Genomic DNA, 24,332 nt, shown 5'->3' with positions numbered 1-24,332 from the left:
AACTATAACAACAATTTTGTACAAGCCATCATTAAGGGTAAATTAGTACATCTGGGTTGATATAGTAAAATTCATGGTGAAAATATCACTTAAAATATAAGTTATGCATTATAAAATAATTCTCAAGAATCGTTCAATAACCTATGTAATTGAATCAATATGAATAACTCATACAACAATGGATCTTTTAATCAAGCACAAAATCAAGTAATAATCAAGTAATAATCAAATAATAGCATAAAACCTACATATGAATAATCCACAATACGAGGTTTCCACATCTAAGTGAACAACAAGAAATATGGTCACTTATTGATAAAGAACAAGTATACAAACACTTAGATAACGAGGAATCATATCCAAGTTAAGAGATAATCAAATCGAGAGTACCTATTGTTATGTGGATCAATCCTTACAAACTCGAAATAAAGATAATTGAATATGATAAGCAAGCCTAGTTTTCTCCCAAAATCGTCCACAACAAGAGTGAGGTTTTCTAGTGATTGAATTGTGATAACTTTTGAGTTTTGAAGGTTACAAATGCGAAAAGCCATTCATACATCACCTCGTCAAACTAGGCTCGTGGGGGCGATGTTAGGTTCGCAAGGGCAAACACGTTCTAGCCAAAAACTGCTTACATTTCCTGGTGTCAAATGGTTCTCCCAATCGGGATATTTAAAATTTCAACTTGCCATCAAAATGAAAATTGTAGTCCATTTTAATTACAGATGTCTAGTCTTTTGAATCAACAACTCTATAATGTGCCGCACACATACTCTTCTATCAAATTGTACCTTAAATCAATTTCTTACGAAATAAGTATCGAAAGTTCATTAAAATAAATAAAATACAGAGTAATTATCAAAAAATATAATAAAACTGTACATAAAATATAATATCCATAGTCTAGGCAATATCATCTCACACCGATAGTGACAAATCCCTCACCAACCTTGAACATGAGAGAAGAGAATTCCTTCTAATAGAAGTATGATCTCCACCACATGATTTGACAAGTACATGTGATTAAACATGGCTAAGAATTGACCAACAAGCATTGTTTGTAAGTAGCACGGAGTATGTTCTAATTTACGCCCAACAATGCGAATAAAAATACGTAGTAATATTTTTTACAACGTATCCTAAATCTGTCACTAATATCATAAAAACAAAAAATTTATACTCGTATATAACAATTAATTATTATTATTAATTTTAAAAAGTGATAACTAATTATAAAATATTTTTCTGTGTACGATTTATGCATGATATATGGTAAAATTAAAAATAACTTATAAGTTACACCGTATATATTTTGAAGAAAAAAGTATCTGGTATGTACTTTTATTTATTTCTGCTAACTATTTATGTTTGTAAAATAAAATAATAAAATAATAAAACTCAATTGGTGTGCTGTCATAGGTGACCAATAGCTTTGTAAGGTCCCTATGCTTTCGCTGTATTTTTCGTGTTTCTAATGTTATAGGCTTTTCAAAAAAAAAAAAAAATAATAAAATAAAATTAAAAATAATTTTTCTTAATTTGAAGAAAAGCATCTGGTATGTACTTTTGTGGGGCCGTGAGTAACGTGATAAGTACAAGCGTACAACTGCGTGGCTATAAACAAGCCTATTTGGCACCTCTGATCCAACGAGGACAAGTTCGTCCTTTCATATTTCTCAAAGTACACGTGTCAATACGGTATGGCCGTTAGTTATTCTCTTTTGACCTACCTTCATTCTCAGCCACAAATTTAAAAACTCCTTTGTATATAAATTCCAACCCCTGGCCCCTCTAATTTTCTCGATCGATTAGCACCACAATTTCTAGGGTTCTGATTCGATCCATAATCTATATATATTTTTCTCATCGATTAATTCTTTTCATAAATCAATCGGTATGCTCTTCACTTATTAAATTAATTCTTGATTCTGCTGTTTATTCTTCGTTTAATTGCATTTTGTAACTGTTTTTTGTTATTATTCTTCGTTTGATTTCTAATTTTTTTGTTATTGTTTTTTTTTTTTTTCAGGCTTTTGATCCATTTGAAGCTTTCGTATTGGGGATCTCTCTCATTCTATTCTATTTGTTTTTCATCCGTAAGTTTTTTCATAAATGTTTTTTTTTACCTTTAATAGATGACCTTATTTTCGTAATTGTGATTTGGTACTTTTTTTGTTTGCATCTTTATGATATCAATCTATGTATTTACACATTATACTTAAGGTTGTGCTCATCTTTTTCATCCGTAAGTTTTTATATAAATGTTTTTTTTTTACCTTTAATAGATGACCTAATTTTCGTAATTGTTATTTTGTACCATTTCTAATTGGATGTTTATGATGTTTATAATTTCAATCTATGTATTTACACATCATACTTAAGAATTCACTCATCTTTACATGATGTCTTACAAATTTGTTTAAATAATTAAATATGGTGTTTTACCATTTATGAGTTGCTGAATTTGATCTCTAAATTTGTTTTCTTGAATATACAAAATTTCGTACATTTTGTTGCATAATCTTAGTTTGTTCTTTTTTTTTTCTTCACAAAATAAAGCTTAGTTTTTTATATAGCATAGAAATAGAAATTGAAGTAGGTTACTGTTTGCTGTAGTATATAATCAGAATCAGATTCATTTGGCACTATGTATAAATGTATACCAGTTTTCGTTGTTTTTAAATCTCATTGGTTTCTAAGTTCACTTGTAATTTTAGTTTCAGCAACAATGGATTAGATGTTTACATTTGTTTCATTACTGTGTATGTGCAGGACAATTGAATGATCAATGGAGTCAAAAGCTGGCAAGAAGTCTAGTAGTAAATCCTTTTGTTACGAAGCTCCCTTAGGTTACGTAATCGAAGACGTTCGACCCAACGGTGGACTAAGGAAATTCAAATCTGCTGCTTACTCTAACGTGAGTTTCAGTTCCCATTTTGCTACATTTCGTTTACTTATCACAAACTATGTATATACTGATTTTGGATTCTTTATTTTCATCTTGCAGTGCACTCGCAAACCATCCTGATTTTCTCTATTCTAGTTACATAACATAACCCCTAGATAGCAGCTATTCGTTTATTCTGTTCTTTTGCTAGTCTTTTCTTCTTAAAAATTTGCACTTTTTTGTTCTCAATTTTCTCTCTTTGCAACAAAACTTTTTAAGTCAAAATGGCGTTGGAGGTATCTGCCATTGGATTCGAAGGCTTCGAAAAGAGGCTTGAGATTTCGTTTTCGAACCCGGGTCCTTCTGCAGGCAGAGGCCTTCGTTCCTTGACCAGGAACCAAATTGATGAGTTTTTGGCACCGGCCGAATGCACTATTGTTTCCTCGTTATCAAACGATTTCTTGGATTCCTATGTTCTTTCTGAATCCAGTCTCTTTATTTACCCATTTAAGATCATTATCAAAACCTGTGGCACCACAAAGCTACTTCTTTCGATCCCACCTATACTGAAATTAGCTGGTGAACTTTCACTTAATGTGAATTCTGTACGGTATACTCGCGGGAGCTTCATTTTTCCTGGGGCCCAGGTGTATCCTCATCGTAGCTTTACTGAAGAAGTTATGGTCCTCGATAGTCACTTTGGGTCAATTGGTTTGACCAGCAACGCGTACGTTATGGGCGGTGTTGATAAGGACAAGAAATGGCATGTTTACTCTGCTATATCTGAAACAGCAGATACTGATTCATCAAATGCCCCTGTTTACACTTTAGAGATGTGCATGACTGGTTTAAACAAGAGGAATGCATCTGTGTTTTTCAAGTCTGAATCAAGCTCTGCATCTGTGATGACCGAAGATTCAGGGATTAGGAAGATTTTACCTGAATCTGAAATTTGTGATTTTGACTTTGACCCGTGTGGGTACTCTATGAATGCTATAGAAGGGGATGCGATATCCACTATTCATGTGACACCAGAAGACGGGTTCAGTTATGCTAGCTTTGAAGCTGTTGGGTATGATTTCAAATCAATGGATTTGACCCGTTTGATTGAGCGGGTTTTGGCTTGTTTTCAGCCGAGTAATTTCTCTGTGGCTGTACATGGGAATGATTTGAAAGATCTTAACTTGGATGATAATGATAATAATCCGAATGTGAAAGGCTACAGTGTTGAAGAAACTAAGTTTGAAGATTTGGGTGTTGGAGCAGGTTCGATGGTGTACTTTGGGTTTGTAAAGGGAGGAAGTCAATGCGGGTCGCCCCGGTCAACTCTGCATAGGTGCTGGAGTGAAACTGAGAACGAGGAAGAGTAATTGGAAGAGATGAAATTTGATGTTAGCGAAATGAAGTATGATCTTGAATCTAGTGAGGTTGTGTTGTTGATGAAGGCGGCTCAGTTAGTTTGCAGTTACTGTTTGCATCTGGCCAGGGTTGATAAACTGAGGGATGATATTCTTGCTTCTGATTTTGGTATATTAACGATATATGTATCGCTGTTCTCTGCTAGTTTTTGGTTTTTGTTTCGGGATCTTGTTGAGAAACTTGTATGATGACTTGTTTCATATATATATTTGCCGGGCACATTATTTGTGTTGTTTTGGTAATTGGTTTTTTGACTGGATTCAGTGTGGTTTTGTCTTTCTGATTCTGCAGTTGGTTTATATATGATCTAGATTTTTAGCAAATTGAGAAGTTTGGCAATGTTCTCATTTATCATGTTGGGTTAATGATCATCCCTTTGCAAGTATGGAAATGTTAGGGATTTGATTGATGACAGATGCTTTAGACATGTCCACAACCTGTATACATACATATGTAGAAATCAAATGACCTAAAATTTATCCTTATGTGGGACTGTGGGAGGGTGCTATCAGTAACTAATCAAAGTGACCTAAATTGGAGAAAAGGAAAAGGGAAAATGACAATTGACCCCGCATGTGATTAATAATAACGAAAAATATTTGACGATGGTTAGTTATTGGGACTGCTTATTTTGGTAAATCACGAGTACTTCTTACCTAAGAAAAAGATGTGGTAGTACTCACTGGCGGATCTAGAAATTCAGTCAACGGGGCACAAAAAATTATCATAAAAAATTGCAAATTATCAAAGTAGTTCAAAACAACATCATTACGCATCGACAAAAAAACGTCATCATAAGAAACAAGATAAGTACAACAAATTCGGCCATCGTTGCGTTTTCAATGATACAAAAATAAGTAAGGTCATAACAAGTATGATTCCATCAATGCATCATATTGTACATACATAGATTATGCACATTCTTTTTTCCTGCTCTTCTTTAAGTTCAGACAATATTTTGCCCCTCTTTATGTCCCTTACTGACTGTCTTCAAACATATAGTCATTACCAAATATATTTTACAAAATATTGCCTATCACACTTACTCGTTTCACCGTTATGCATGGTTGGAAATGTCGGGGGCTCCGACAACGTGCATCTCTAAGGAAAATGCTATATGGTTATTGGTTCTCTCTTTGGTGAGGTCATAACCGTCGCTAAATCGTCTGCTACTTTAAGTTCCGTGGGCTCTTTATTCACCTTCATAAAATCCTCAAGTACGAGACACATTCATGACTCGGTAGATGTCGATTTGAAAGGTAGGAAGTTTGCTAAATGCAATGTTTGGGTATCGGAAATCTCGGATATTAATAGGTTAAATCGGTTCATTTTTGATGGTTTTGATCAAAATTTGATGGAGTTGACGAATAGTTTCGTGGTGGCAAATGGTGTGAGGCTCGAAGGATTCGGGTTTCGTCGAGATAATGAGGTTGCGGGTTTGCAAAAGACGGTAAACAAGGACTCTTTTATCTCTTCAGGCATTAAATTCGGCTCCATTGACTTGGATGGAACTAACTTTGCAAGGTTTGTTAATGAACCTCATGGTCAGAAGCATGTTGGGTTGGTAATCGCACCTTCCTGTGATGACACATGTTTTGAAGATGTAGATATCCGGTTTGCGAATGGTTGAGGCAATGCAGTTAATGATGTGGAGTTACCTGAAAATTCCAATATGGAATTTGGAACTAGTTTAGCTGCTGTAGACACCATGAGTTTTACTGGGCCAGGCAGCGGACTTGGGTTTGACCCAGTTTCAGGTGATCAAAGGGTTTTGAATGATTCTTGTGAGGTTAACGATGACGATATCACGTTTGCGGAAAGGTTGGCTCGTTTGAAGAAGGAAAAGAAGAAAAAGAAGGAAGATACGAAGGCTAATCGAGAGGATGGATCAAAGGAAGATAAGCCTTCACCGATTGGTCGTAGTGGAAGGATGTATTGTGATTGCGAGGATCCTTCGTGTGAAGGTTATTGTAAAGCTTGGTACGTGTTAAATCGGAAAGTTCCAAGAGAACAATTTGAAGGTGTGAATTTGCAGTCGAGGAAAAATGTAGCTTCTACATCGGGGTCGTATAAGCTCATTGATCATGACAAAGACTTGGACTACGGGGATGTCATTCAAAATTTGTTTATGGGCGGCAAGTTAGATAAGAAGGGCCGTTTCGCGAGATCGGGGGAAGGAAGCTCTTCGAATTTGGCAAAAGATATAATGACCGATGAGGCTTTCAAGGCTTTTGACGCAATGATGACGTGTTTGGCCGGGAGTGAACCGGAGAGTGAATCGGTTACGGTTAATTTAATTAACTCTGACGAGACCCCGCGTACACCGGCTTATAAGAAGAATCTTCAATCTCGAAAGAAGAAATTGGTTCAAGGCGCCGAAAAAAACAATTTGGCGTGTTCATAAAGGATATTTGTATCTTGAGTTCGTTTATTTCATTTTCTAGTTGTGTTGTTTAATTTTGGTTTCGTAGCTAGTTACTTTTGTTTAGTTCGGTTTAAGTGCTTTTCGGTATAGATAGTTTGTTGTTAGAAGCTTTCTAGGTCCGAGCCTCATTGGTGCTTCTCTTTTGTATCTTTAGTTGAATTCGTTTTCTTTTCAAAAATGTTTTCGTATCTATAAAAGTTCTCGTTATTTTTGCCAAAAAAAAAATAAGATTATTCTAGACACAGTAGCAAATTGGGTTATTACCCAAACTATATTGGAACAAAATGGAATTTCTAACTTATATTTGTAACAAACTAGGTATCAAACTAGTTAAGATACCGGCCGCGCGTTGCTGCGACTCTATTCATTGTGTTTTTGGTGATGTAGTGTGAGGTGCGTTGTATGCTGAAGTTCTTGGACGGTCGTTGTTTTTGGTGAATAATGTCAGTCGTGTTCCCCTTTAACCACATTAATAATTGTTTTGTCCAGAATAAAGTGTTTGGGCAATTGATTAGTAGCACTGCCTAAAATTTTGACCCATTTCTTTATGGATCATAACATGTAAAAGAACAAAATCAACAATCAAATGAGTTGAATGGTTTTTTGTCATCATTCTTGACTTTTAATGTGTTCATCTCTTAAACCATATTTTCAGAAAAAATGCTTTTTCAGAAATATGCTAACTTTGTAACAATATTGTTTCCATCATCACACTTAACACTATATTAACATAATTCTAGATAGAAGACAAAGACATTGCATTGTGAACGCATGATCCAATATATTATGACTCGTATAAAAGAAATCTAATGATTATTGACACATACATGATTTGCAGCAACCCGCCCATGCTGACACCTCACTAATATATGTTTGAAGTTTTATCAAAATAATAAACTCGTAAGGGTGTTTTAGTCCATCCAAGGCTACACCTGTTACGATTCAATTATGTCCATGAGGCATCAATCTGCAAATGCACCACCAATTTTTTTTACAAATTACAAAACCAAAATATACGATGATTTTAACAACTATTATGGAACTTGAAAAGAGATTTACGATAAGACAAACCTTAAAATATGGAGTCTGCACGACTGATGACAACGAACCACCTACCTTCAGATTGATCACCAAACACTTTGTTCCTCATATCCATATAAAACATCAGAAGTTTGCTTCATTCCAATTCAACTACGTTAGTTACCAATCCAACATATAACTATACATAATACTCTATTAAATTGACATAACTAACTTTAATATTAGTAGAAATCAAGCTTACATGCGGGAATGTTATGAGCCTTTTATGAGATGATCTATAAAGTAAAATTATAATTATAATTATACAATATTTCAAAATGAATTAATATGATGAATTAATAATACAATTCTGGTACTGTTAGCCTGTTTGGCCCGTTCGACTCAATCGACTGGTTCTTTTTTGTGCTAAGCTTATTTTCTATAACATGACTGACCCATTAGATATCCGAATAAGCCCATTTATAAGTAATGGGTCAAGAAGACCTATCACCTCTGTCATGAAGTTAAGGTGGTCGACCCACTGTACATAAAAAGCCTAACAAACTACAAATCGAAAACGGAACTGATGTAAATGGATAGACCTTTGATTTGTTGGCCTCAAGTGATTATTAAAGAACTAAAGAGTGGGAAACTTTTTTGTCCCACTACAGTACCAATCAAACAAATACAGGGATTATTAATAATCAATAATGTGTGGTAACAACTGGGTCTGGAAATGTAGTTAAAGATCTTAAGATCAAGAACTGGATAAGGCAGAATCAAGGTTCCTCTTAATTATACAGTAATGGATATTAGTAAACACTGTTTTCCTACCCTCATTTATGAAAAAGTCACAAACTTTATACTATAACATATGTGCAGAATTTCTATAAAGAAAAAAAATGATTGTTCGTATCCATATTCATGCAATGATCAAAAATCAAACCAACTCAACTCCATTTAATAAAATAATACACTATTGATATATGCAAAAGCTAAATTACCTTGGACAAAAGATGATCTTTAGCAAGTTTATAGTTGTAAACGATATTTCAGATAATTCAGCGCTATAGTCAGCTAAATCAGGGCTAAGTTCATCCAAATTTTCATGAATCCGTACCTCCCCTCTGTTTTTGTTTGATTCCAAAAGAGCCATCTTTATAAACCCCAAATATGTATATTGTCTAAACAAAAACCATATAAAAAACAATATTAATAATTTTAGACTAAAAAGATCAAACACGGTAGTATAACATACTAAACCCAAAAGTTTCAGATTGGATTAGACAGTACGTTGACAATGCAAGCATCAATTGTGTCCTGGTTTCGACCATGGAAGCTTAGGCACCCTCTAATACCGCCATGTATTAGCCGCAATCTTCACAACAACCTTTACAATTTTTGCCCTGTTTAGACCACCCAAAAGTACTTAAAATAGAGGTATTAAATAAATAGTAGGCCTAATTCTTTACTGCAATCTTGAAAACGAACTTTTGTAATTTATTAAAAGTAGGTACATAGACATTAGATCTAAATGACAGAAATATAGAGCAAGAGTAACAAACTGGAGCAGTCAGTCTCTAACTTCAAAATTGCAACAAACCAAGCAGTGTGCGTATGTGAAAAAGAAAGTGCAACATCAAAACATTTAACATCAAATTGGAATAAAGAACCATCCTTTAAGTCCATAACCTGAAGACAACCTGAATTACGTCAGTCTGATTACAATCCGAGTGCAAAAAATGTCTACACAACTATATATTCCAATATTATAAAGAGTTTGTGAGGATAAACTGAACCACAATCTGCTGTACAGTTGCATAGGGACTAAATACGATAATATGTCATGTTGCCTTTGTAAACATCTCCTTAATATGCCATGTCCTTAATATAAGGCAAAACACACGCCCAACTACCATCACCCGGCCCATTTCTGTGAAAATCCATTAGGACTTGCAGATGGGGAGGTACTACAGGTCTGGTGGTCTTTAAAGCTGGTGGTTTAAAATGTTGCACTGGTTCTTCAAATCAACCAAAGTCAATCAACAATTATAGACAATATTTCTATTGAAGCATAGTATGAAGCATAAAAAAGCAAATGTACAAAAGGCAGTTACAATGCAGCTAAGTGAAAGTCATTGTCTAACACAGGCCACACCAACCACCACCATCACAGTTAATTCCTATTAAGTATAGCATAAGGTCATACAAACAAAAGGCACAGTATGAAGCACAAATCAAAGAATGAACAAAAGGCAATTAGGATATAGCAGAGTGAAACTCACTAGCTTACACAACCGAAGGCCACCAGTCCACCACCAACCACCACCATTGCAATTGAAATCCAACAAATATGGCATAAAACCACACAATTTCTGCTATAATAACAAAAACGCCCTGCTGTAAGTAAACATACATATTGAATATTATGGAGTAAGAATAATTGAAGAAATTTACCGATTACTAACATTGATGACGACGGTTAGTGATGAATCACATGAAACCCTAATGTTTACCGGTAACCATCGTTCCACACCGCCACAATAACCCTTCTATAATTCGATATTAGCAACATATCGAATGAAAGCCTAATTTCCGATGACGATGACGGCTGATTTTACAAAATCGCTAAAAAATAGAATTTGTGGTGTTTGCGACTATGAGTATTTTGAAAGAGGTTAGCGACGACAGCGTTAGCTACGGTTTCAGGTCGACGACCTCAAACCCTAATTTGTAAAGTATCCAAGGAAAACCCTAGTTTCTGTGTAATTGCCATTAAAAAAGGGAAAAAAGTAGTGGTTCCAGATGAGTAGTAGCAATCGAAAATCGTTATGAAGAAACAATTACAGAGGAATTGAATCATGTACAGATGAGTAGATGAGAATACATTTATTGTTTACCAACAATGTACAAAAAACTCTTGAAACTATATTCTCACCTAACATGTATTCCAACAAGGTATACTTAACATGGAATGTATGCATAAGTATGCTGTCTTTTGAATATGTACTTTTCTGAACATAATATGTATTGTATGCTCAAGTATGGAGTCTTTTGAACATATAGGCATAATGTATGTAAAAACATCATACTGTATGTAAGACCATATTACCCTACCGTATTAACAACCATACTATTACCAAATCGTTTACAAAACCGCTGCATCACGCAGACCTGAAACCTAGTACGACATCTATTTGTTGCCACAATTTGGAATTGTTGTTGATGTTAGGTGTATAGACACATCTAGCTATTTGTTGCCTCAGTTTCTAACTTACTTGAAAACAATGAACACATTCTCAAGGTTTGTTAGTGAGGTTCTTGATATCCTTTTCCTGAGCATACCAAGCGGGTATTATTTTCGATAAATGAGGATACAGATCCTTAAATGTGTCCCTAATTGTCCCTTCTGATACGCCTGTTACTAGTGATACATCTGCACCAAATCAACACTTATGTCAAGTACAAATATATGATATATGATACATCAACAAATGACATAGTAAAATACATAGTAAATGGATGTAACTTAACCTTTGATGGATTTCTTATCATCACTGAGTTGAGTCACTACAGAAATGACAGCTGCAGCAATCGAGTTTGGGCTTCTCCTAAAATAAAGAACAAACAACAAATTTCATCACAAACAAAAATACAAAAGCAAATTTCAACAACAACAACAACAACAACAACAACAACAACAAAAAAAAAAAAAAAAAAAAATTAAAAAATAAAAAAAAGTAAAAGAAACTGAATTATCAACAATAAGATAACATATTACCTTAGATCAATTTTTTTTGACTCCTGGGCAGATTCTTGAGCCGCATTAACAGCACGGTTTGTCATCCCAAGATTGAAACAGAACCGTCTCACAAAATCAGCAGAGTGTGTCGGTTCACCCATTTCAAGCCCTAATTGCTTGACTATCTCTTCTTTGGCACGACCTATGTCTTTCTTAGTCGGTCCATTAGCAGCCGAACAGATTTCTGTTTGATCATAAGTTCAAAGAAGTCCATTTCACTTTGCAATGGAAACAGAAAACACCAAATATCCAATTAATAGATTATTAAATTTAGTACCGTTTAGAGTGTGTGGATTGCCTTCTTCATGACACGCGATATGTAGACATGCCGCCAAGATGGCAACTACGTTTCTCCCTCTCATTGAATTTTTGTCTTCAAAGTCCTTATAAATCTCATTAGCACGGTTCTAAATGTCAAAATAAAAGTAAATCTATTAGCTGAAATTAAAGATAAACTGGTAACATGTAACAAAGAATCAAACTTTAATAGATATGATTAAAGAAATGGAAATTTCCACTCTGCCACTTATTATTTTTTAATTCCTGTATGCTAGCTATAGTGACAGTGAGAGCATAGAAGCATACCTTTATCATCTCAACAAGGCCCAACCTGAAAAATATCAAATAAATGCATCAGACCTCCAAAAATCATTGCTACGAGTTTATGCGATGATATGGAAACAAGGAAAGCTACTATCTGATGCCAATATTTTTTATTTACATGATGAACTAAACTAATATTGTCAAACAGTTTATTATTAAGAACCCATAAATTTGAACCATTGCATAATGAACTTTACGTTGCACAGGGGACCAGATAAATACTGGCCATCAAAGGTGCCATTTAAAACAACCCAACCCGATTAGAAGATAATGTTTAAAACAACCCAACCCGATTAGCAGATAATGGTTACAAAATCAAAAACGGATATATTCAAGCATATTGGAGGTACCAATTCATTCAACTTGATCAGCTAATATTAACAAAATCCTAACTTATAAAACCCTAAACTAACGTAATAAGCATAAATAAAACCCTAAATTAAAGTAAGCATAAATAAAATACTAAATTAACGTAAGCATATACAGTATAAAACCCTAACTTAAAGTAAACATAGAAATAGAATTAGGGCTAGGTTTCACCTATCAGACATGGTAGCAATCGTTTCAAATGCTGATATAAGTGAACGGTCAGGATTAGATGTACGGTTCTGCAACCGGCCCAAGGAAGACGAGCTAGTAACGCCGTCCGGTTTAGCAATCACCGTTAATAAACCGCCGTGGTTAAGAAGTACGTTAGTGGGAACACCGACACGTACCGGATTATTATCGCCTGAATCGTTAGGATAAGTATTCCATTCGCGGGTTTCATCGATTGAATTCGACTCAATAACTAGTGCGCACTCGCGACAAACGGTGTCTCCGGTTATGTGATCGAATTCTACCTCAGTCATGCTTTTGCAATCGGAGCACCACATTGTATCCATCTTCAAGCTTTTTTCTTTTTTCTTTTTACGTTCGATCAGAGCCAACGGGTGCTTCTTTGGGCTCGGGCAATTAACGCAAAGATCGGACGCTCGGATCAATACTACATTTGAAATGCAAACCCTTGAATTTTACTTTAAACTAGTGCGGATACGCATAGCGCGATGCGGCGGGGCTTTCGGGCTGTGTATTCATATATTTAACGTAGGGTTGTCTATTTATATTGGAAAAAACGGTTCAGGTCTTAAGCGCCGTTTTAGTTGGCGTTGTCTTAAGCGTTTTTTAAAAAGTGTCCATTTCGAACGTAGTTAGTTTCGTTTTGTTCATAAATTTTTTTTGAGTGTAACGGTGCTGTCAGAAAAATTTAACTTGCGGCGAACAGAAATAGGGCTGTCGTTGTGTTAAGCATTTTTTAAAAAGTGTCCGTTTTGCGTATAGTTAGTCCCGTTGGATTCGTGAGACTTTTTCGAGTTGAACGGTAGTCTCGGAAAAATTTAACTCGCACCGAGCGAGAAGATAAGGTCCATTATAAATTCGGGGGAATTAATTTCTTTTATTTTAATAAAAGTATATGTTTACCCATGGTACCCCAAAGAAAGTCTAAACTTGAGGGGTTATTGTGTAAATTGAGCCAAAGTTGAAGGACAATTGTAATGCGAATGCAAACTCGAAACTACAATTTAAAACAACTAAAACTAGACATTTCCACATAGTATGTGAGTTAATTAATAATAATAATAATAATAATTAATGGAGTCAACAAGCAACTGTATCAGTTGTAATTTAATATTGGGTAATTCGGGCCTCAAATCCAAATGTGTAATGGATGGATCTTGAGGGGGCTTTTTTTTTTAAATGAGTCAAGTCATCTCTTTGATGGCAACCCCCCTTTTTGTTTTTGTTTTATACTCTAGTTTTTTTCTTTTTCTTTAAGGGGATGATTCTCACACACACTTTTTTGATCCTCACACACCAATTTAAAGAAATGGAGTACTATTAGAAGAGTAAAGGTTAAAATAGGTGTGTGAGGATCAAAAAAGGGTGTGTTAGAATTATCCCCTTTCTTTAAATTCATTTGTCCATTATTTAATTATAGTATTATCCCTTTCGTCTCATCTTGATAGTCCAATAATTTTTTTATCTGTTTTAAATTAATAATTCACTTTTTTAAATAAATAAGAATAATAAAGTAGATTTCTTTTATGCCTTTAACTTTTACATATAAGACAGAATATAGGTAAAAAATAAAAGCTGAAATTGTAAAGTAAAGAAAAAATACATGTCACAGTCATTTTTTTAAACTGTGTGTTTTTTGTCCGTGAACTATTAATATGGGACGGAGGGAGTATTGTCTTTTAAAAAATAAAAATATAGAAATAATGGGACCCATCTTTTTGAAGAAGTATTTTATGGTTGACATTTTGGTCATTCTTAGAGGACTCCCAACTAGGGATGGCAATGGCCACCCGATCCAGTGGATATCCATCCGATCCACCCGATTCGTAATGGATATTGATACGGATATGGATGAATCTAAATGGATACGGATATGGATATGGATGAAAATGTTTCATCCATGGATATATCCATATACACCCGAAATACATTTATAAATACATAATTATAGATATATGATAACACATTTACTATTACAAATGCATTTACAATTACACATATATATTCTTGAAATCATATAATGAATCAACCATGATATATTACAATAAAACACGTATATATAACCATATAAAAATATAAATTACACATTATATTTGTCATAGTCTATGTTTACTAGTAACATTAACAAATTGTGTTATATCTTGGACAAAGATTACACGTTCTTATGGATAGATTTAATTTTGCCACATTATATAAAATTTTATTATATTACGTTTTTGTTTTAATCACACACACATATATATATATATATATATATATATATATATATATATATATATATATATATATATATATATATATATATATATATATATATATATATATATTAGCAAAAATTATAAAAAATTTTAATATCCAATGGATATCCATTAACCCGCTTAATCCATTGGATATGGATATGGATGGATGAACTGAAATTAAACGGATATGGATATGGATATGGATATGGATATGGATGAATAAAAACTAAATGGATATGGATATGGATACAGCCTCACCAGATCCATATCCGATCCATTGCCATCCCTACTCCCAACGCAAGCCCTCCCTCGTGGCCCTCTCGAGCATCGTGCTCATTTATTTCATTCGAAGACAGAATCAGCAAGGGAGAATTAGACACAAAAAAAAAAAACTAGCCGCTTGGCTTTTCTAATGGATTGTTTTTTGTAAAACCTATTTAATTACTCTATAAAAAAACTAGCCGCTTGAAGTGATTTTGATTCATGGTTCAATACTTGGTCATCGAGTGCAGATTCTAAAATGAAGGTGTTGTTTCAGCGATCACTAGCGATCACTCTTTTATGGACGATTTGATGTTATCGTAACTGCGTGGTCTTCAACGACACTTCAGTTAATAAGAGTATTTTATTTGATCAGGTTAGACTGTACGTGTTTAATTGGCTAAAAACCATAAGCAAAATGAGTTCTAATTGAAACTCATAACTTCTTACTCATTTGTAATTTTCTACCTCCTTGCAAGTTTTAATAAAATCATTGCCGTTTAATAAAAAAAAGTTGTCAATGGCTAAATTGAGGCATGCTACAAATGATGCCCAATTATTAGAAGCAGTACTTGCAATTGTACTCAAAGGTCGTTCTTGGGATGTGCTACTGAAACCCAAAATCAGTTCAATAGTTACCTCAACAACCCTCAATCAAATACTTCAAAAACTCATAAAGATCAAATCTTTTTCTTTGATCTCATGGGATTTTTACAAATGGGTTGAGTTAAACCCTGGTTACAAGCATTCCTTACAATCTTCTTGGACCATGATTCAAGTTTTAACAAAACAAAGACACTTTAAAAGTGCACACCAACTGCTCGACAAAATTGCTCTGAGAGATTTTTTATCTTCACCCACCGTTTTGAACGCGCTTTCGACTACTTGTGATGATCAAGCTGTGAATTCTCATGTTTTGAGTTGGTTAGTTATATACTATGCGAATTCGAAAACGACCCAAGAAGCGATACAAGTGTTTGAACATATGAGAGTGCACGGGTTAATACCACATTTGCATGCTTGCACTGTGTTACTAAATTCACTGGTTAAAGAAAGGTTAACTGATACAGTATGGAAGCTTTATAAGAAAATGGTGAAGATTGGTGTCGTTCCAAATCTGCATATATATAATGTAATGATTAATGCTTGTTGCAAGTCTTTAGATGTCGAGAAAGCAGAAGAATTGTTAAGCGAAATGGAGTTTAAAGGCGTTTTCCCTGATCTTTTTACTTATAATACGTTAATATCGTTGTATTGTAAAAAAGGTATGCATTATGAGGCGTTATGTGTGCAAGATAGAATGGACAGAACAGGTGTTCTTCCGGATATTGCAACTTATAATTCGTTAATTTATGGATACTGTAAACAAGGTCGAATGAGGGAGGCTTTAAGAATGTTTAAGGAAATGAAAGGTTGTGCGCCAAATCATGTGACGTACACTACTTTAATCGATGGTTATTGTAGAGTGAATAGTTATAGCGAAGCTATGATCTTGCGCGATGAAATGGAAGCCAAAGGGTTGTTTCCTGGCACTGTTACTTACAATTCGATTTTAAGGAAATTGTGTGAAGAGGGAAGGATTAAAGATGCAAATAAATTGTTGAATGAAATGAGTGGAAAAAAAGTTGTACCTGATAATATTACTTGTAATACCTTAATTAATGCTTATTGCAAGATTGGTGACATGAAATCTGCTTTGAAAGTTAGATGTACAATGTTGAATGCAGGACTAAAATCAGACTCATTTACTTACAAGGCATTGATTCATGGGTTCTGCAAGGTTAAAGATATGGAGAATGCAAAAGAGTTTGTTTTTTTAATGATTAATGATGGATTTTCGCCAAATTCTTGTACGTATTCGTGGGTCGTGGATCTTTACTGCAACCAAAACAATGAAGAGATGCTATTGAAATTACCTGATGAGTTTTATCAAAAGGGTATAATTGTCGATATATCGGTTTATCGAGCATTGATAAGGAGATTGTGTAAGAGAGAAAAGGTTAATCTTGCTCAAAGATTATTTGATGTCATGCAGTGTAAAGAGATATCAGGAGATAGTATTGTGTATACTAGTTTGGCGTATGCGTATTTAAAAGAAGGTGACACAGATAATGTTTTGAAGTTTTTTGATGAAATGTACAAGAAGAGGTTGATGATTACGCACAAAATTTATAAAAGTTTTGCTGCTAGTTATGCCGGTGACAAGGGTATTTTGGAGAATTTTTGGAATCTTGCTGTTGAAAAAGGCTTGCTTTCGAGAAGTACATTGAGACAGATTCATCGAGAGGGAGATTATGCTTAGGAATTTGACCTTGTTATGCTATGGAGTCAATGCTTCAAACATGTAAAGTATTAAAATTCGAATTTATGTTAACCTTTTGTGAGTGATTTAATTTTACATGCCCGGCATTGTTACCATTGATAATTTTACTTACCCCACTTAGCTATTGACATTGTACTCCTTATTTGACTCTTTACTACATACTAAAAATAGTAAGTGTATAAAAAAACTATCCCACGATAGTCTAATGATTGGGGTCCTGATCTCGCTAGCAACATATTATGGGCCGGCTGGAGAAAAGGGTGGAAAAGGTCCCCGATTAGACTGTATACATCTAAGTAAAAATAAAAAATAGATCTCTTCCTCATATAGCTTGAATAGGAAAAACCTTATCTGTTTACACTGTTTAATGTATAACTACATATGAAACACTAAAATGTAAGTAATTTAAAACTCAAGAATTTGGCTAAGAAATCATGACACCATATTTCACGACTAATTAATGGCTAAAGATAGGAAGTATTCTACATGATTATATGACGTTTAAAGTAACCTAAAAATAGAAATTACCTAGCTAAACAACTTCCTGTTATCACTCTCTGATCTAACAAAGGTGTGGTCTTGTTCCATTTAGATCCGAAAAAGTAACCAATGGTAGTGGAAACCAGTGGACAGTATGTGAATTCTAAAAATAGAAAGCTCATATGTGAGCAATTTGTTGGTCTTTTAAGCTATATATAACATCCTTATTACTAGTTTCTAATCAAGACAATCTTTCTGTTATTATAAACAACATATTAAGATCAATCTCAAAAGGACAATATGAACAACAATCAAAGCGCAGAGTACCAAACTGGCCAAGCCAAGGCCCAAGCCGAGGTTACCTCTAATCTACTGTCTTAGTATCGTATATTCGCTATTTGCGTATAAAATCTGAAGTCATAACCACATAAGCATCCGTCTATAATCTTGATTTTCATTTGTTGTCAGGAAAAGGCCAGCCAGCTGAAGGACCAAGCTAGCAGTGCTGCACAATCTGCCCAAGAATCAATGCAACAGGTCTGGTTTTGATTTTTATTTCCTAGATTAAATGTAGCAACTAGCAATTATCATTATTATTATTATTATTATTATTATTATTATTATTATTATCATAACTACTATTATTATGTATCACATGTCCTGTTATACAGTAATAAACTTTATACTTTATACTTTAAATGCAGGCTGGGCAACAAATGAAGGAAAAGGCACAAGATGCAGCTGAGGCAGTAAAGAATGCAACTGGGACAAACAGTTAAATCCTATGGATATGATCAACCACCATGATGCATTGAAGCCCTTCCCTTATTTTAATTTTTTCAAATTTTCAGTTTTTTTTTTTCAATTTAGTTTAGTTTTTCATCTCTGAACAAAAAAGATGGATAGATATAACAATGGTTGGTTCAATTCAATAAAAACGTCTAAATGCCAATTTAGCGCGTATGGCTTGTGGCAATCTTTCATTTTTTGCTTGTTGCAACTATAAGATCACCATTATCGCAGCGCGATCAGTAGTTTGGGTCGATCACGCCTTATCGAGGCGTGATGGTCGAGGTTTTTTGTAGGCGCGATGGCTGCATCACCTTGGGGTGACGGGTGCTTTCTTGCTTCTTATTTGAATTAAATTAATTATTAATTATATCTCTATAAATACAATACAATACATTTCTTTCCATTTATTTTTCCACAAAACACTCATTTCTATCACTTTTCTCAACAATTTTCTCTATCATATTTCTAATCTCATAAAATGTCTCAAAACCCCGATCCAAGTGAGGCCGGTTTCGGTAATCTCTACAACTTCGGGTCACCAAATCTGCCCGGTTCGAGCTCAAATTTGTGACGACCCGGAAATTTTCGACCAAATTTAAACTTAATCTTTTTATGATTTCGATATGATAAGCAAAGTCTATTTAGTTAAGTCTCAGAAGTTTTTGGAACTGTTTCACATATTCAATTGACCTTCGACTAGTTCCGACGATTCACGAACAACTATTTGTAAATAGATATTATATAAGCTTAAATATGTATATAATAATAATAATTTGAAAAAGATTATATGATTTAGTTATTAAATGTAAGGATGTGAAATAAAAATAAAAATATGATATTATGATAATTAATATTTAAAACATATATATATATATATATATATATATATATATATATATATATATATATATATATATATATATATATACATATATATATATATATATATATATATATATATATATATATATATATATTGTGAATTCGAACCTATTTAGTAAACGACAGTAACACTCAATTATCATTCGATTGATATTAAGCAAGTTAGAATTCAAACTTATATGATTTTAAAATAAACGGTGATTCGAAAATGAGTTCTATAAACTTTAGGCTTACTAAAAATGTATTTAGGATCTAGTTATTAAATTTTAAAACTTTTTATATTTTACTTGGGGTTGGGAGTGAATAATTAATGTAATATTTATTTAATAGTTAATGATCAAATTTTATGCCATAATGACCTAAATAAATAAAGATACTTAATTTAAAAATTTGGAATTTTTCTGTAAACTTTTATCCGCCATTGATTAACAACAGAGTACGAAATTTAGTCCGTAGTAGGCGACGGCTAAGTTTAAAACACGTTTTAAATTTTAAATGATATTATAATAATTATTATTATTATTATTAACTTTATAATATATATATATATATATATATATATATATATATATATATATATATATATATATATATATATATATATATATATATATATATATAATATATATAATATCAATCGTTTATGATTGAGTATCAATTTACAGACAACCACTACTATACTACTGTGTCTAATTGAAGATAATTGAGTTCACTACACACCTAAAAATTGTGTCGTTCTATGGTGAGAAAATAACACCAACCTTTTATCTTCTTTCCTAATTAAATACCCTTTTTCTTCGAAGTAACAACCACTACCATTAATTATACTGGAACATACAGCTAACTAATTTATTTAATTGAAAAGGAATTCAATAGTATCATATATGAACTACAAACACTTAAATAAAAATAAACATAAATTACGTCATCAACAAATATGGATATATAAATTAGATGCTTACGATGGAAGAATTATTACAACAACAATTTGTGATCCCAAGCTTATATAAAGCTCGTATTTTTGTGAGTCACTTCTCTTGCTTTTCCAATCTCATTCTATATATTGATACATATACATAAACATGGCAAGAAATATATTATAAACATACACTTACAAATTTTCAGTATGAGCACCCATCAAGTGTTCTCTTCTTTTCTTTCTAGTCGACATTCAACTCACCACACCCTCACCATGATCCATCCGCCACCTCCGGCCATCGTAAAACCATCAATATAAACACAACCCAAACACCACAAGACTATGGATAGTGTTCAAAAACATCAAACGATTACCAAATACAAGCACTATTGTTTTCTGTTTTCTGTGCAAACTGAACCTTCCTGTAATCCTCGTTTTGTTGTTGCGTATGTTACTGTTTCCATCCGGTTTACTACCAAAAATGATCCAACAGCTTTTAGCTCGGTACCGCATGCTATTCTTGTTTTCATCTGTAAGCCACCATTAAAACCCTCACAATTTACTTGCTACCACTGCAGCTGCATATTCTTCGATGTTTCTGTCGAGCAAACCGACCCAAAAAGCCATCCATCACTGTTTGCAATCAAATCGAAATTTTATTTTATTTTTCTTTTCTTTTCTTTTTATGTTTTAATCAAACCAAAAGCGAACCAGGGAACTCTTGGTAATCGATACTGTTTGCTGCTGTACCTGCTATGTAATTGCTGCTGTTCGTAGCTAGTTGTCACCAAACAAACACCATCTCGATTAACACCCATTCCTAATCAGGCTGCTATGGTATTGTGTGACTATCGCTCCAAATCCATATGGACGAACACGTCATTCATCGATTTCATTGCGAGGTATTTGACCTCTATATGATACGTTTTGTAAACATTGCATTCTTTTGAAAAGGCACACCATAAATGAATATTTAAATCAAAGGTTTTCGACAGCTGATGATTTCTACATATAGACAATCACCGTAAATAATAGTTTACAATAGTACTTCCATTGACAATGCAGTCAAAATAAGATACATGGTGATGATTTGGTGAATGCAACGTTTCCTTGAAAAATATGCCATGTAAGACTCCATGCACATAGCTTGTCTAACATATAAGCAAACAGCGGAAGACTTCTAGAGAACCTGAGAATAAACATGCTAACAAGTGTCAACACAAAGATTGGTGAGTTCATAGTTTTAATGTTTTGCATAATCTGCACATAAAGGTGGATCACAAGATTTCAGTTGTTTCATCCAGAAACGTTTATCAAAATATTCTACAAGATTGAGCACCCTGGTAGCTAAACTTTAACGTTATAATAAGTACACCTGTTTTAACATACATGCAACCAACATGTACAATACACGCAAACTAACGTGTACTAAACTCAAATAGCATACGTCTGTTTTATAGTTCAGGCTAGGGTTTCTATACCTGGAACAGACGGGGATGTCAAGCCCTATGGATCCATATACTACTACTCGCGCCCACCAGTTCTTATAACTGGCAGTTACTAGTTACCAAAGCTAAGGGATTTTCGGTTCAAACTCAGTGTAGAATTTAGTATGTACTTGTATCCATTGTGTTTAAAATAACGTGCATGTATTCTCAGCCCAAAAATATAGATTGCAAAAGCAATTAAAAAGGGAGCAAATGAAACTCACCTTAGCAGCATATAAATTCGTTCACCAAAATGTGACCGAAACTCGGATTACCAAATAACCGTAGATCTCAACCTAGAGAACATATGTTGGTCAATAAATGTCTATCAAGCTAGGTCAGGTCATAGTGTATCACAATCCTAATGCTCGAGATCGACATAAAAAAGTTATCCAAAGTTGTTTCAAAAAGTCAATTTTGACAGTTGTTTAACAAAACGAGACGTGTCCTATATAAGGATTCATTTACTTGGCTGGTAATATTCAAAAAACCACTTTATCAATCTTATTAACAAGTTGTTTAAATATTAATTGCAGATTCAAAAGCAATTTCAATTAACGTTAATCATAATTCAGTTGATCATAACTTTTAATTCGTTCACCGAAATTACGCGGTTTCTAAATGAAAAGTTATTGATTTTTCGCCAGCTTTCCAACGACATGCATATCATATACCTTTTATCAGTAATATATGTATTTAATTCGTGATTCATCATACTATCTAATGATGAAATTTAGCATAAAAGCATGCATAAACATATATACTCGAGCACTAGACATGTATACACTATTAATATATAAAAGATAAGATATGAATGCTCATGTATCAATATTGTGATTCAATATTGTAGGAAAGTACGTAGACGTAACAGAGATGATAAACACTAGGTTTGATTTGCAAACAATACCCATGAACATTACCCATAACCTCCATAGCTATAACCCATAGTTTCCTTAGCTCTATCCCGCTCGAAAACCCATTTTTGAAAGTGACGCACTCATAACCTTGTCGTAGTATTTTATGTATAATACTGATTAATAATACTAATAATAATAAGATTAATAATAATAATAATAATATTAATCTTAATAATAATAATAATAATAATAATTAATAATAATATAAATACGGAGTAAAATGAATTGAATCAGAAGTAGAAATGGTCGAGCTTTTATAGTGTTGGCCTGATTTCTCCTTCCATGCGATCGCATAGTTTGGAGGTTGTTTGGCCATGCGATCGCATGGCCATCTGTCACCAGCTCACTTCGTTTAACTTTTAGTTTGTCAACATAATTTTATATAATATATATAATATATTTAATTTATATAATTATTTATATATTATATTATATTTACGTGCATAGTTAACTTGTAACTTTTGTTCCAATATGTCGTACGTTGTCACTCGACTTATGTCCCGGTTCCAGTTTCTCGAATGCATTTTTGTACGCTTAGAAAACTAGTACTTTTTGTTACGCGACGTGTACCTTTATCAAAAATTAAACTTAATCATTGATAAACTATGTCACTCGAAGTGTAGCTTTAATCAATTAAGTGTTTTGGTTATTTGCTTTTATAAATCATCGTCTCGTAGTATATACATATACATATATACATTTTCATTTTGAAATAGTGTTTTACTGTAGCAAATAGTGATTTCTGAAAACACTGTAGCTTTTCGGGTACTGTAGCAATTCGAAAATACTGTAGCAAATTAGTGTTTTACTGGTTCATCTTAAACATTTTAGTTAACTTATCTAAATATCAATCGAATCAATAATCGAATGTTACTATCGTTTACTAAATAATTTGAGAACAATCACAGAATAATTGATTACATGAATATAGTTCCAAAACTTTGAGACTCAACATTACAGACTTTGCTTATCGTGTCGAAAACATTAAATCATTTAAAGATAAAGTTTAAATTTTGTCAAAAATTTCCGGGTCGTTACATATTGTTACTGTTTGTATGTTGTGAAACCTAAACCGCCATGGCAATCGAACCCTACCTTTAACTACTATTGATGCAACACGTTTCTACTTCTGTTTATTTTAACGGAGAAGATGAGGGGAAGTTGAGATGATAACAGAGTCGATAATAATGATGAACCGTATAGTTGATGATGATGATATAGCATGATGTATGGTGATACGTATGCATGATGATACGGTATTAAGATGATGCTCAAAGTTGACGATGATGATAAGTGTGATTTTATGTTGAGAAT

The 24,332-nt window shown here is 33.4% G+C and overlaps 4 protein-coding genes across 6 annotated transcripts; 3 read left to right on the top strand and 1 right to left on the bottom strand.

The window, feature by feature from the left end:
* The first annotated feature begins 1,810 nt into the window (after nt 1-1,810).
* On the top strand, nt 1,811-4,558 carry LOC139861781 (S-adenosylmethionine decarboxylase proenzyme-like). Its single transcript, XM_071850285.1, has 4 exons — nt 1,811-1,897; nt 2,033-2,099; nt 2,776-2,920; nt 3,011-4,558. The coding sequence occupies exon 4, from the start codon at nt 3,175-3,177 to the stop codon at nt 4,258-4,260; it is 1,086 nt and encodes a 361-aa protein (XP_071706386.1). The 5' UTR covers nt 1,811-1,897; nt 2,033-2,099; nt 2,776-2,920; nt 3,011-3,174; the 3' UTR covers nt 4,261-4,558.
* Nucleotides 4,559-7,374: 2,816 nt separating this feature from the next.
* On the bottom strand, nt 7,375-13,170 carry LOC139861303 (transcription initiation factor IIB-2-like). 3 transcript variants are annotated; one of them, XM_071849681.1, is made up of 10 exons: nt 12,700-13,170; nt 12,142-12,166; nt 11,834-11,963; nt 11,536-11,740; nt 11,289-11,365; nt 9,320-11,190; nt 9,048-9,160; nt 8,759-8,938; nt 7,806-7,909; nt 7,375-7,701 (listed from the first exon to the last, which is right to left on the bottom strand). In XM_071849681.1, the coding sequence occupies exons 1-6, from the start codon at nt 13,041-13,043 to the stop codon at nt 11,054-11,056; spliced, it is 918 nt and encodes a 305-aa protein (XP_071705782.1). In that variant the 5' UTR covers nt 13,044-13,170; the 3' UTR covers nt 7,375-7,701; nt 7,806-7,909; nt 8,759-8,938; nt 9,048-9,160; nt 9,320-11,053. The 3 variants fall into 3 exon arrangements, with proteins under 3 accessions (XP_071705782.1, XP_071705781.1, XP_071705783.1); XM_071849682.1 differs by having other exon boundaries at nt 7,377-7,701; nt 10,040-11,190; XM_071849680.1 differs by having other exon boundaries at nt 9,048-11,190.
* Nucleotides 13,171-15,738: 2,568 nt separating this feature from the next.
* LOC139862397 (uncharacterized) lies at nt 15,739-17,697 on the top strand. The gene has a single exon (XM_071850995.1). The coding sequence runs from the start codon at nt 15,739-15,741 to the stop codon at nt 17,518-17,520; it is 1,782 nt and encodes a 593-aa protein (XP_071707096.1). The 3' UTR covers nt 17,521-17,697.
* LOC139862398 (uncharacterized) lies at nt 17,697-18,913 on the top strand. The gene is made up of 3 exons (XM_071850996.1): nt 17,697-18,378; nt 18,490-18,558; nt 18,726-18,913. The coding sequence occupies exons 1-3, from the start codon at nt 18,322-18,324 to the stop codon at nt 18,798-18,800; spliced, it is 201 nt and encodes a 66-aa protein (XP_071707097.1). The 5' UTR covers nt 17,697-18,321; the 3' UTR covers nt 18,801-18,913.
* Nucleotides 18,914-24,332: the final 5,419 nt, after the last annotated feature.

Source organism: Rutidosis leptorrhynchoides, chromosome 8 (assembly GCF_046630445.1).
Source record: "Rutidosis leptorrhynchoides isolate AG116_Rl617_1_P2 chromosome 8, CSIRO_AGI_Rlap_v1, whole genome shotgun sequence".
In the NCBI taxonomy this organism is placed as follows: Eukaryota; Viridiplantae; Streptophyta; class Magnoliopsida; order Asterales; family Asteraceae; genus Rutidosis; species Rutidosis leptorrhynchoides.
The sequence above is the reverse complement of the archived record's forward strand: the minus strand, read 5'-3'. Positions and strand labels throughout refer to the sequence as shown.

Excerpts from the sequence above, each read along its gene's own strand:
- LOC139861781 (XM_071850285.1), top strand. The coding sequence starts at position 3,175 with ATGGCGTTGGAGGTATCTGCCATTGGATTCGAAGGCTTCGAAAAGAGG.
- LOC139861303 (XM_071849680.1), bottom strand. The coding sequence starts at position 13,043 with ATGGATACAATGTGGTGCTCCGATTGCAAAAGCATGACTGAGGTAGAA. Across the intron at positions 11,964-12,141 it reads GCCTTGTTGAGATGATAAAG|AACCGTGCTAATGAGATTTA; the intron begins GTATGCTTCTAT and ends TTTGACATTTAG. Across the intron at positions 11,741-11,833 it reads CAATCCACACACTCTAAACG|AAATCTGTTCGGCTGCTAAT; the intron begins GTACTAAATTTA and ends ATGATCAAACAG.
- LOC139862397 (XM_071850995.1), top strand. The coding sequence starts at position 15,739 with ATGGCTAAATTGAGGCATGCTACAAATGATGCCCAATTATTAGAAGCA.
- LOC139862398 (XM_071850996.1), top strand. The coding sequence starts at position 18,322 with ATGAACAACAATCAAAGCGCAGAGTACCAAACTGGCCAAGCCAAGGCC. Across the intron at positions 18,379-18,489 it reads AAGCCAAGGCCCAAGCCGAG|GAAAAGGCCAGCCAGCTGAA; the intron begins GTTACCTCTAAT and ends ATTTGTTGTCAG. Across the intron at positions 18,559-18,725 it reads CCCAAGAATCAATGCAACAG|GCTGGGCAACAAATGAAGGA; the intron begins GTCTGGTTTTGA and ends CTTTAAATGCAG.